This window comes from Orbicella franksi, chromosome 1 (genome assembly GCF_964199315.1).
Source record: "Orbicella franksi chromosome 1, jaOrbFran1.1, whole genome shotgun sequence".
Classification (NCBI taxonomy): Eukaryota; Metazoa; Cnidaria; class Anthozoa; order Scleractinia; family Merulinidae; genus Orbicella; species Orbicella franksi.
Genome location: NC_138145.1, coordinates 18801191 through 18814528, shown reverse-complemented (window position 1 = coordinate 18814528; position 13338 = coordinate 18801191). Strand labels below are relative to the sequence as shown.

Sequence of the window (13338 nt, the reverse complement as noted above, 5' to 3'; positions counted from 1 at the left end):
ACCAAAGTGCTTATGGGTATCTAGCTCTCCTATTGCTGTGGAGCTGGGATTTTCGTCCACTGATAAATATATTAAAGGAATAGAGAGTATTTCAAAGTTTTTCAAAAATCATTTGTTTAAGTTCCTTTATAACTGATTCTATGAATTGTCTTTGAATTTGAGAATATTTACAGGATTGCAAGTTTTCGCAAGAAAATCAGTAAATTGCGGAAAACTTTCAATATTTTTTACTGATTTGCCAAAATTGATCCAAAATATTTTCTTCTAAATATTAGGTTCTTGTGACAAACTTTTAAAAAGGAACAAAAAAACAAAGTCATTTTGAATGGCCATAAATCGTTAAAGCATTGCATGAGTGTACGATATGTCGGCAAAAAGAACTTTAAAAAGAAACTGATCCAGAATCAAAGTATTGATAGTGATTTGTCTGTCATTATATAGACAGGATGATCTCTACTGTATTAACTGTATGTCAATAAAGTGATCATTCAGTCTGGGTGGGGTTTATTACCTGTGTGATTAATATTTAACTGGTAACGGCTTGATTCGAGCTTGATATTCGGGCAGATACTATGATCTATTTGATAAATGCCTCTTTCATTCGTTCGGTTAGTTGAGGCGCAGCGCGAAAAGAAACGCACAATAAAATTAAAAAAGCGCGGCGAGCTTCCTCTCGCCACGCTTTTTTATTTTTTCGCGCGCTATTAAGTTTCACTGTCGACTTTGAGACCGCAAACAGCCTGTCACACTCCTAAATATTCTGTCGTGTCTACCTGTCTGTCATGTCTACAAGTTCCTGTCACCTATTTAAGTTTCACTAGTCAAAGCTCTTTTTATTAGGGCCTCATTGAATTAACTTTCTCGTAAAATTGGAATAAAAGCTATTTTCACCAAGGTCTCGAAGGGTCAGCCCTGTATGCAATATTAGTCACAGATGCCTTGTTATTTCAATATTAAGTTCAAACTTCCCAGTTAGCATACTTGGTAAATAATGTTCGCAAAACCGTAAGAGGGTTTTCAATTCAGTTGGTCAATTGTTCCAAGGAATTTAATTTGATTTAATAAAGACACCCTATCCACGAAGGATATCTAAGTCTAAAAGATTCTATATGATTACCAGACAATGATTGCAAGAATACTGCGATTATTTTCAGAGCGCAGACTTGGCGTCAATTCAAAAGGATTTGGCTACCTTTTTAAGCGATGACGTATGGTGTGACGTCATCGCTTTATGCTGGCGTGCTGAATTCCTTTGGATAGTGATTTCGTCGCGCTTATGTCCGTCGCGCTTTTGTCGCGCACTTTTTATCCCTCTGTGGAAGCGAAATGCACTCTGGGAGTTGCTGTTTGTAGGTTCAGCGGAGTGCTTTTAATTCTAGCTTTTAAAAGAAGATTTAGGGTTGTATTTTGGTTTATACAGTATCGGATAAATTTGCATTCACGGGCAAACTTATAATGAGAACATATCCTCGATACATACAAGTTTAGATAGACAAGTAAGTCGCACAGGCGATAGGTGAAGGCTTTACGGTATTCCTTCGCTGTTTGAATTTGCGTTTACGCGCAAACTCATAATAAGAACATATCCTCCATACATACAAGTTTAGATAGACAAGCAGGTCGCACAGGCGATAGGTGAAGGCTTTGCGGCTTTCCTTCGCTGTTTAACTTTGCGTTCACGCGCAAACTCATAATAAGAACATATCCTCCATACATACAAGTTTAGATAGACAAGTAAGTCGCACAGGCGATAGGTGAAGGCTTTGCGAGTTTCCTTTGCTGTTTGAAGGATCAGCGGAGTGCATTGAATCGATATGAAAAGTATACAGTTAAAACAACAAATTAATTTCCGGTGAGGTAATTAATAGGGTCGTTTGCCGCTTTCCTTTTCTGTTTGTAGGATCAGCGGAGTGCTTTTAATTTGAGCTTTTAAACGAAGATTTAGAGGTTGATTTTGGTTTAAACACGGTCGGATAAATTTGCGCTCACTGGCAAACTCATAACAAGAACATATCGTCCATACATACAAATTTAAATAGACAAGCAAGTCGCACACGCGATAGCTGAAGGGTCTATATCAAATTTACGGATTGGCAGCGCAGTTGTAGTTTTGCCAGTCTTGAAGTGAATTAAATGAGCATTGTGTGAACTGAATGAGCACCATGAGAGCACTGTATGAGCATTGTATGAGAACTGAAATATACTGTTTACAGTGGTGATAATGAAGTCAGGGTACGATTTATTTGGAGTTTTCAGTTTTTATGAAGTTTTGGAAATGTGCTGTTTTATATTTTTGTCAACGAAAGAGTTGCTGTGATTAAACAATCGATAATCGTTTTGTCAGGGTAAATACAATACGAATGTTCATTGATGACAAGTATACGATTAAGTAATGGTTCGCGTAAGAACTATAGCGGAATCAGCGGGATTCCGGCAGCGGCAGCCGTTTACTACAAGCACGAAATAATTACCAAAGAGCAGCTCTGATTGGTTTTCAACCAAGAAGCGCCAAATTCAAAAGTTTTTCCCTAAACCTTAGCGCTGTTTGGCTAAAAAAATGAAAGAGAATTGAACAGGCTCTTGTTCGCACATAACTATCTATTCTCATGCAATTTCATCAGATTTGCATGTGGGGAAGTGCTGTTTGAAGACAAATTTCTTCGTGTAGTGAACATTGATTGTCACAAACAAGTTCTGCTTTCTATCTCCGTCAAAGGGTTTTAGCAATGATCATATCTCATTGGTGCGGCATGAGGAGATTATCACACCTAATCGAAGGATAGTGTTGCTTTGCCGCCGCATTTCCTCACGCGGTCTTCCCAGTGATAAATATTTTCCTTTATTTTCGTCAACCAACGATTGCTTTTGCTGCGAATCCTTGCGGCTTCTGTCTTGAGTCTTTTGTGGTGATCGCCTGACGAAGAAGTAACGACTGCTTTTGTTGCGAATCCTTATGGCTTCTGTCGTGAGTCTTTTACGGTGATCGCCTGACGAACAACCAACGATTGCTTTTGCTGCGAATCCTTGCGGCTTCTGTCGTGGGTCTTTTGCGGTGATCGCCTGACGAACAACCAACGATTGCTATTGCTGCGAATCCTTGCGGCTTCTGTCGTGGGTCTATTGCGGTGATCGCCTGACGAACAACCAACGATTGCTATTGCTGCGAATCCTTGCGGCTTCTGTCGTGGGTCTTTTGCGGTGATCGCCTGACGAACAAGTAACGATTGCTTTTGCTGCGAATCCTTGCGGCTTCTGTCGTGAGTCTTTTGCGGTGATCGCCTGACGAAGAACTAACGATTGCTTTTGCTGCGAATCCCTGCGGCTTCTGTCGTGAGTCTTTGGCGGTGATCGCCTGACGAACAACCAACGATTGCTTTTGCTGCGAATCCTTGCGGCTTCTGTCGTGAGTCTTTTGCGGTGATCGCCTGACGAACAAGTAACGATTGCTTTTGCTGCGAATCCTTGGGGCTTCTGTCGTGAGTCTTTTGCACTGATTGCCTGACCAACAAGTAACGATATCTTTTGCTGCGAATCCTTGGGGCTTCTGTCGTGAGTCTTTTGCACTGATTGCCTGACCAACAAGTAACGATATCTTTTGCTGCGAATCCTTGCGGCTTCTGTCTTGAGTCTTTTGCGGTGATCGCCTGACGAACAACCAACGATTGCTTTTGCTGCGAATCCTTGCGGCTTCTGTCGTGAGTCTTTTGCGGTGATCGCCTGACGAAGAACTAACGATTGCTTTTGCTGCGAATTCTTGCGGCTTCTGTCGTGAGTCTTTGGCGGTGATCGCCTGACGAACAACCAACGATTGCTTTTGCTGCGAATCCTTGCGGCTTCTGTCGTGAGTCTTTTGCGGTGATCGCCTGACGAACAAGTAACGATTGCTTTTGCTGCGAATCCTTGGGGTTTCTGTCGTGAGTCTTTTGCACTGATTGCCTGACCAACAAGTAACGATATCTTTTGCTGCGAATCCTTGGGGCTTCTGTCGTGAGTCTTTTGCACTGATTGCCTGACCAACAAGTAACGATATCTTTTGCTGCGAATCCTTGCGGCTTCTGTCTTGAGTCTTTTGCGGTGATCGCCTGACGAACAACCAACGATTGCTTTTGCTGCGAATTCTTGCGGCTTCTGTCGTGAGTCTTTTGCGGTGATCGCCTAACGAACAACTAACGATTGCTTTTTCCGCGAATCCTTGCGGCTTCTGTCGTGAGTCTTTTGCGGTGATCGCCTGACGAACAACCAACGATTGCTTTTGCTGCGAATCCTTGCGGCTTCTGTCGTGAGTCTTTTGCACTCATCGCCTGACGAAGAAGTAACGATTGCTTTTGTTGCGAATCCTTGCGGCTTCTGTCGTGAGTCTTTTGCACTGATCGCCTGACGAAGAAGTAACGATTGCTTTTGCTGCGAATCCTTGCGGCTTCTGTCGTGAGTCTTTTGCGGTGATCGCCTGACGAACAAGTAACGATTGTTTTTGTTGCGAATCCTTGCGGCTTCTGTCGTGAGTCTTTTGCGGTGATCGGCTGACGAACAAGTAACGATTGCTTTTGCTGCGAATCCTTGCGGCTTCTGTCGTGAGTTTTTTGCGGCGATCGCCTGACAAACAACCAACGATTGCTTTTGCTGCGAATCCTTGCGGCTTCTGTCGTGAGTCTTTTGCACTGATCGCCTGACGAACAAGTAACGATTGCTTTTGCTGCGAATCCTTGCGGCTTCTGTCGTGAGTCTTTTGCGGTGATCGCCTGACGAAGAAGTAACGATTGCTATTGCTGCGAATCCTTGCGGCTTCTGTCGTGAGTCTTTTGCACTGATCGCCTGACGAAGAAGTAACGATTGCTATTGCTGCGAATCCTTGCGGCTTCTGTCGTGAGTCTTTTGCACTGATCGCCTGACGAAGAAGTAACGATTGCTTTTGCTGCGAATCCTTGCGGCTTCTGTCGTGAGTCTTTTGCGGTGATCGCCTGACGAACAACCAACGATTGCTATTGCTGCGAATCCTTGCGGCTTCTGTCGTGAGTCTTTTGCGGTGATCGCCTGACGAACAAGTAACGATTGCTTTTGTTGCGAATCCTTGCGGCTTCTGTCGTGAGTCTTTTGCGGTGATCACCCGACAAACAAGTAACGATTGCTTTTGCTGCGAATCCTTGCGGAGTCTGTCGTGAGTCTTTTGCGGTGATCGCCCGACAAACAAGTAACGATTGCTATTGCTGCGAATCCTTGCGGCTTCTGTCGTGAGTCTTGCGGTGATCGCCTGACGAACAAGTAACGATTGCTTTTATTGCGAATCCTTGCGGGTTCTCTCGTGAGTCTTTTGCACTGATTGCCTGACCAACAAGTAACGATATCTTTTGCTGCGAATCCTTGCGGCTTCTGTCGTGAGTCTTTTGCGGTGATCGCCTGACAAACAACCAACGATTGCTTTTGCTGCGAATCCTTGCGGCTTCTGTCGTGAGTCTTTTGCGGTGATCGCCTGACGAACAACCAACGATTGCTTTTGCTGCGAATCCTTGCGGCTTCTGTCGTGAGTCTTGCGGTGATCGCCTGACGAACAAGTAACGATTGCTTTTATTGCGAATCCTTGCGGCTTCTGTCGTGAGTCTTTTGCGGTGATCGCCTGACGAACAACTGACGATTGCTTTTGCTGCAAATCCTTCCGGGTTCTGTATTGAACCTCTCGCCAACGAAATGTCATATTGACAAAGGTAACTGACGTCTGTTTGTATCGTAGGTTCATTTGAAAATTAAAATGACAGACACTGAGTAGCCAAAGCCTAGTGAGGGCTTTGTAACCTTGTCTTGCTTTTACTTCATAAGCTAAAAAATTTTCCTTTGCATGGATGTTCGTTGAATTTTTGGAACAATAACTGTGGGAAATGAAATGAATGTGAAAGTTTGTCGTATGCAAGCGTTTGAAACTGATTGATAGGTTGCTTGTTGTGCTTATAATAACAACGATAGATCTTCATTAATATCTAGATTACGTCTGTTAACTGAATGGACATTGTTTATACTTCACGCTTCTTTTGGAGGGAATTAACGATTTATTTTCCGCCAGAGTGAAGCTTGGATCCCTGAAGGATAATCAGGACACTTTAAGCACATTTTATCTTTCCCTTTTGTTTACTGTTGTTTGGTAAGTGTAATCTCTTAAGTGTTACAAAAACTTTCCAGTCAAATGTAAAAATGAAACCATTAACGTACTATTTACGTTCATGGTACGCAATACTAAATCCGTTGTTATATTAATAGTTTTAAGGAAATGTACCTTGCTATGGTATATTGAAATTACTCGCTCGCTGGCTGGCAAAAAATGGTATACTCGAACATGCTGGCAAACTTTTGGCAAACGTTTCTTATGCTGGCTGGCTAGGTGACAAATTTAAAGCATGCTGGCTCGTTGACGACCTCAACGTCGAGCGCTGGCTGGGAGTCCGATAACTTCGAAAACCTGCTTGCTGGCGGTGAAGAGCGGGTATTTTTTTCCCAGGAAAGTTAAATATTAAACAAGATTGACGTAGCGACACTCGGGTAATGTTAAGCAGACCGTACAGTGGATTTTCTTCAAAACTGTCGTTGGGTACTCCTGTATTTGGAGCGCAAACGATCCTCCGAGTTCCAGACGAAACTATAGGTGACGAAATTACACGGTAAATTAAACGCATCGCGTTTTGAAATAGAGACTTGTCTAAACGAATAATAAACGAAACCTACGTTCTACAACGACGCGAAGAAGATTGTTGAGGCTTCGAACTGGTGAACTAGCTATGTATTTGTGGATTTTAATAAAAACACACGCACGCCGGAGGTCGCCTGTAATCTGGCCGTGTTTCTCATGATCAATGGCCATTCCGAATACAGAATTGTTTTGCTCTTTGAGCTGCGTCTCTGAGGAACGAAATACATCTAAATTACAAACTTAGAATGGATCAGGCATTTATAAATATATGAGGAAAGCGAAACAAACGATTAAGATTCGACTCTATAGCTACCGACGGAGTTTGTCAACCGAAACGCAAACTAACAAGTCAACGGGACTCCCAGGTTTTTAGCGTGGGTAAAATGGACATTTCATTCAAAATAACAGTGAAGTAGAAATGTATTCATTCAACTGAAAGTACACTGAACCTCTTTTCAAGATCTTGTCGAAGGATTTTCCATGGTTTCACTAGTACGGAATATGCAAATTTGCGTAGCTTCTGTTCGTACACAGTAATTGAATATGCATATACTACGGTCGGTCGACAATAACGAAGCGAAAAGTTACCTCACCTTCGAATATTGTTTGCCGACATCTCTGCTTATCTCTTATGTTAAAACTATTTTCAATCATTGATCTGGAGAAGTAGGCAAAAGTGGAGTACGACTGCATCGTATTTTAACTTTTATTTCGGGGGAAATTAATATTTGAATGTAAAATTTTTTGACACTCCGAAATTTGCACTTTCCGTAAAGTCAAATTACCAACTTTTCGTGTTCATTGACATCTTTATAACTCTTTAAGAGCTGTAAGCTAACTCTTCAGTCATTGTTTGTACCTTTATAACCCAAATGGACCGGCAAATTGTCGATCCCGTCCTAAATATAATTATTCAACGCGGCGATCTCGACTGGCGACCCGCACTTCGAAATGGAAAAAATATGTACTTTGCAGCCGTCCAAATCGTAGCTAGACTCCGAATTGTAATGCTAGATGATACAGTTCTTTCAATTAAAGTTCTTGTCCAGTTTTGATAAAATATGAATCACAAATAACCCGAAAATGTTTTGACTGCCCTAAAAGCTCAGTGAAAAGTCTTTTCAGTGTTTTAGCCCGGTTCCTGAAGTGACGTCACTAGAAGCCTGACCCAGATCCCAGTTTGCGCGTTCGTGAACAGAGAAATTACGTGTTTAAACGCCTGCAGAAACGCGGGGACTTTATCAATCGAGATAATTTTTTCGCTGAAGTAATCAGGGAAACTAGTAGATTTTATTAAAGGAAAAAAGAATTTGGGGGTTAGTGGCACTTTAAGCATTTTAAAAAATGAAAAAAGTTGTACCATGTACTATCAGTCTATAACCAGTCAAAGTAATTTCACTTAGTGTAGATCTACTAGTGTTCTATCACGAATGCCGTTCTCCGATTGGCTGGCTACGCTACTCACTATCTATTCTGTTGTAGATAGTGAGTAGCTTAGCAGCGTGCGCTGGGGGCCGCTTCTTTGCGTTTTCGAAGTGTCTGAAGGTGCAGTTTAGATTAAATTTTTGAACGACTAGTAGATTTATACTAAAACAATTAGATTATTCGCTCGCGATTTCTATGCGAGATATTTGCGCCCTCGTCAACTATCACGCGATAGAAATCTCGAGCTCATAATCTAATTGTTTAATAAAAGTACAAGGGCATCACTTGTCTTCACGATACACAGAGCTGATAATTTTTTTATCTCACTTCCTTGGCAAAGGATCATTTTCAGCCTTAATCTGGATTCTACATTCCCTGTAGCCCCGAAGTCGGCAATTTTTTTGCGAACAATTAACTTGAGAAGCTGGCAGCGCAATTTCTGGGTCAAAGTTGTTTTGATGAACGGTAACATCCGACACATGTTTGCAAGACTTTTAAAAGATCAACTCACGGCAGAGGAAAAACGACCGATTTCAATTCTCTTAGCAGTCTAGCTACTTGCCAAGTATTACGCCGATATGCGGCGACCAACTAGAGGTTTTGGGTTTGAACAGCGCTTTTTTTCATAGCGGTTACTGTCACAACTGGCTGAATAGGGCTGAATAACCGTTCCTCGCCCTGGTGATTTGGGTCTGCGAAAAAGGAATTACTCTCAAACTGGCTTGGGGGTGGAGTAATTCCTCCCCAAGATTTGCTGCGAGATTTTTGGTTTTTATTTTTGCTTCTCTTGCATCTTTTAGACTTTTGTTTCCTGTTACAATCGTCTTTCTTTTGCTTTTTTTCTCGAGTCATCGCTAGTTTAAAACGTTCTCTTTTTAATCTTCATCTCAGAAACTGATGGGTTTCTCGAAAAATTATCTGAATTACAAAAAAAGGGGAAAAATGCGTTTCTCTTGAAATTACTGTAACAAAGTCTTTAAAAGAATGCATTTTTCGGAGTTATGCCACGCCCTGAGATTTTTTATTTGACTCAGAGTAAAATTTTTAGTTACATTTTACTATTGTTTGGCTCAAGTTATTGCAGGTAGTCTAGACAATACTTTATTTAAGTACTGGAAGCTACTGTATTATGCTGATCTACAAAACTTGGAATTTGCTTAGATTTAGCCCTTAACTTGTCTAGTAAAGGACACAATCCTTACTGAACTTAAATTTACTTATTATATTTAAAAGAAAGCAATTTTTATTTTTATTTATAATATATCACAGTTGTTATAGCAAGGAGTAGTTTCTTAATTCATTGCTCGGTGTTTAGAGCCATTTGTTTTTGTTTGTACAATCGATTCCAACCTCCACACAGCCTCTCAATCTCCATAGCAACAGCAATATTTAAACGATCATTGTTGTTTGCTGCCACCACTTGAATACCGAGAGGCAACCCTGACTTACTCAGCCCAACTGGACACTGTGTAACTGGTAAATAAAGAACATTAAAAATAGCGGTGTATGAAAAATTAAAGGGAAACAACAAAGGTACATTGTGGTTCAAAGCCAACGATGGATGAGATGGATAAAGCAATACTCCATCTTCACCCAGGATTGATTCAAGTTCCAGCCTCAATTCTTCACCCATCTTGATGAAGGATTCTGACACACTTCTAGGGGTCAAACTTTCAAATTTCTCCAGCATCCCAAGACCAATGGCAGGAATAGTGTGGTTGGAGAGTCCGACGCATGATTTCAGCAGTTCCCAGAAGGGGTTCACTGTGGACTCTTGGTTGCCCATGTAAAAACAAAATGGCTGTTGTGCTGCAGAAGACATCATTGATGACCAGATCTCAAGGGAATAAGCAAGTTTGTCAACTTTAAGTGTCTCCACTTTTACGCCAAGTTTTTCCTGAAGCTGTTGACAGACATGCTCTTGAGCCTGTTTGAGTTCAGGGTCAACATTTGATACTAAAAAGTGTCCTCCACAATCTTCTACAGTGAAATATCGCAGCTTTGTTACATCTACATGACTAGCAAGGTTCAGGGTTGATATTGCATGCTCTCCTGCCATAACCTAGTGCGAAATCAAATCAGTTAATTTCCATCATACTCCATAACTAAGCAATCATTGTAAACATAACTCCATTACCACTATCATGATAGTAGTTTGCTAATTTATTGAAAATAATATACTCAAATACACATTACAAGAACAAACATTATTGAGAAAGAAAATTACAGAAATTAAAAAATTAAGAATACAAAAAGAGACTCAAAATTACGTATGCTGATAATCATTATAATACTGTAGATTGCATTACTGAACAGCCTAAGAGTATCTAACAACCATCTTATAGAGATAGATCTATACCATAAGAAGAGGTTTGAGGTCCTCTGCATATCTACACATAGGCCCAGTACACAAGAACTGTTGTCTGTTTCCAGATGCATCAGGAAACTGACCAGTGTTAGGCACAGCATTTGGACTGGGTTTGTGTCCAAATATTCCAGTGAAGAAGGATGGCATTCTGATGCTGCCACCAATGTCTAAAAGTGGGAAAATTAAATTGATTAATATTTAATTTAGAAAACAGTTCTAAGAAAATACGCATGCTGATTGGTTAAAAATCGTGTTTCTATAACTCAATAGAAACACAGAACTAGCTTGAACTGTTGACATAATAATGGTGCGAGCTAAGAGAATTTACATTTTGATAATCAAAGTTAACAGGTTGTTTTCCTTTTTTCAGTGCGGTGTCTTCTAAAAGAAATAGAAAACATGTTCTCCAGGTTTCTATTGAGTTATAGAAACACTCGTGAAAATTTGGGAGAACTCAAAAAAGCTGTGGAAACACTCGCCTCTGGCTCGTGTTCCCACAGCACTTCTCGTTCTCCCAAACTTCCACTTGTGTTTCTATAACTTGATAGAAACACAGTACATGTTTTCTATTTCTTAACTGGTGTGAAGTGGATGATTTTCCAAAATAATAAATACCAGTACTTACTGATTGATTGACTGCTTAATCGAGTGAGTGTTGGATCAAGTGGCTACACAATCCAAAACAAAAAATACAGAAAGCATGTATGTACATGCTGTGTTTCAACTGATACCCTGATACCTCAAACAAGTTTTTTTTCACCTTTTGGGGGACTCATCAGGGATGGCGGAGCATAGTTTTGAATTGGGGTGGGTGCTTACAAGCAAGCCATTACATGTAGCTGCTTTTTTTCTTTTCTTATGTTTTGTGGGTTTTTAATTATTATTTTATGTATTATTTGCTTGAAATTGGGAGGGCTAAAGCCCCCAGCTCCCCTGGCTCGGCCACTAGGCCGCACGAGCAATGATTGCAAATTTTCTTTTATTTATTGCTCTTCTAACTTATTAGTCCCAGACTCTCCCTTCCCCTTTGACAAAACTATAACTGTCTTTTTAAAATAAATTGGTTGGAAAAAAATTATTTAGCACCTTGACTGAGGTAAAAATTGAACCATAACATACTCATGGGGGTATATATGCTGCCAGTAATTTGGGGTTGATGAATTTTTATGCCATGTTCAATGACCTATTCAGGTTTTAACTAAGATTAACATAATTATTTAACTTGTTATGTTACATGTACCTGTAAACGTTGAGTCTCTATTTTTGGAGGGTGGGTGGAGAGGTTGAAATATGAGAAAGGTACTTTGAAGGGTTGGGTACCTTTGCATGCACTTTATATACGCAACAGAAGTTGTTGGAGATATGGAATAGTTTTCTACTTACATACATGTAACTTTCCTAGGGTATTCCACTCATGGTATACATCATATATTGAATGATGAGAGGAACCTTTGGTTTCCACTCATGCATTGCTGTGCATAAAATTCTAGTTTAGTCTACAAGTGTAGATGATAACGATGATGTAATATTATGTAGCAGCTGTTAGGTAGACATTAGCATCATGGGTTGCAAGATTTTCAAGTGGAAGTCTATATGATGTTAGTTGTTTACATGTAGCACACATTTCCCAAATATCTAAGAGCCTTTTTCGTGCTTTTATATTTCTCATCAGAAGTCAGCTTTAAAGATCCCTATCATTGCTGATGTCAGTGCATGTATGAAGTCACCTAACCAGCCACCTAATTCACAGTAATCTGAGAGGGATTAAATCAGACCTTGACACCAAAAATCTTGTGCCCTGATCTTGTCCAAAATACCAGTTTCTACAATATCTCATTTAAGATGATTTGTAAATGTTACAGAGACAAAACAAGGCAAATGGATTAATGTCCCTTTCCATGGATAAAATAATGGATCTGAACTGGGAAAATGTTCTTTTTAGATAGCTACATGTAGCATATCTCATGATCAGTTCAATCAAGACCTGGCCGGTGGTCTGGCCATGATTTGAAATAGAACCTCTCATGTTGAAGGTGGGTGTCCGAGGAACCAATCTAAATCTGATGCAGTATCAGGATAGGTGGGTGGGGAAGGTGTGTGGAAGGTGTGTGGAAGGGAGGGGGGAGTGGGGTAAATGACTAGTTCAAATAATTGCAGTACCAAGTTTTTACCTGATCCCACCCCAAACACTGATCCAGCTGCTCCAATAATCGCACCCTCTCCTCCAGAACTTCCTCCAACTATTTTAGATCTGTCATAAGGATTGCAAGTCCTGCCATAAACCCTATTCGCCGACTCCCACCACATGCACAATTCACTGCAGTTAGACAGAGCCAGTGGGATAGCCCCTGCCTGTCGTAAACGAAGAACAACAACAGCGTCCTCTTTGGCTATGTGATCTTTACGAGCCACAAGTCCACCACTGTTAGGTAAGCCAGCGACTGCAAATGCTTCCTTTGCGGTAAACGGTAGGCCCAAAAAGGGTTTGGCAATCTCTAGTTCGTCCCTTTGCTCTTGAGTCATTTCGGAAAGCATTTCATCGATCTCTCTCGCCTCCAGTATGGCCTCTGAGAAACGATCAGCCACTACAGCGTTAATGCTATTATTGACGACATTTATCCTCTCTATGAACACTTCCAGAAGTTCCTCAACACCGATTTCTAAACGGCGAATCTTCGACGCAAGTGTTACTGCCGGAAGTTGCAGGTAGTTATGAATAGGTGTCTGGAACACATCATTGCTCGACATTTTCCTTCTTTCCCTTTAAAATAGAATGTTCCTATAATGCTAAAACCTTGTTTAAGAATTGCAATATTTCACAGTAAGGTGAGGAAAACAGGCACTTCGTATTTCTTGGACACTGCCTTAATTC

General features: G+C 40.8%; 1 protein-coding gene across 1 annotated transcript; it reads right to left on the bottom strand.

The window, feature by feature from the left end:
- Positions 1 to 7909: 7909 nt before the first annotated feature.
- LOC145495078 (fatty-acid amide hydrolase 2-A-like) lies at positions 7910 to 13336 on the bottom strand. The gene is made up of 3 exons (XM_081474652.1): positions 12638 to 13336; positions 10458 to 10633; positions 7910 to 10160 (listed from the first exon to the last, which is right to left on the bottom strand). Exons 1-3 carry the CDS (start codon positions 13212 to 13214, stop codon positions 9396 to 9398), a joined length of 1518 nt encoding a protein of 505 aa, XP_081330778.1. The 5' UTR covers positions 13215 to 13336; the 3' UTR covers positions 7910 to 9395.
- Between the last annotated feature and the right edge of the window lie 2 nt (positions 13337 to 13338).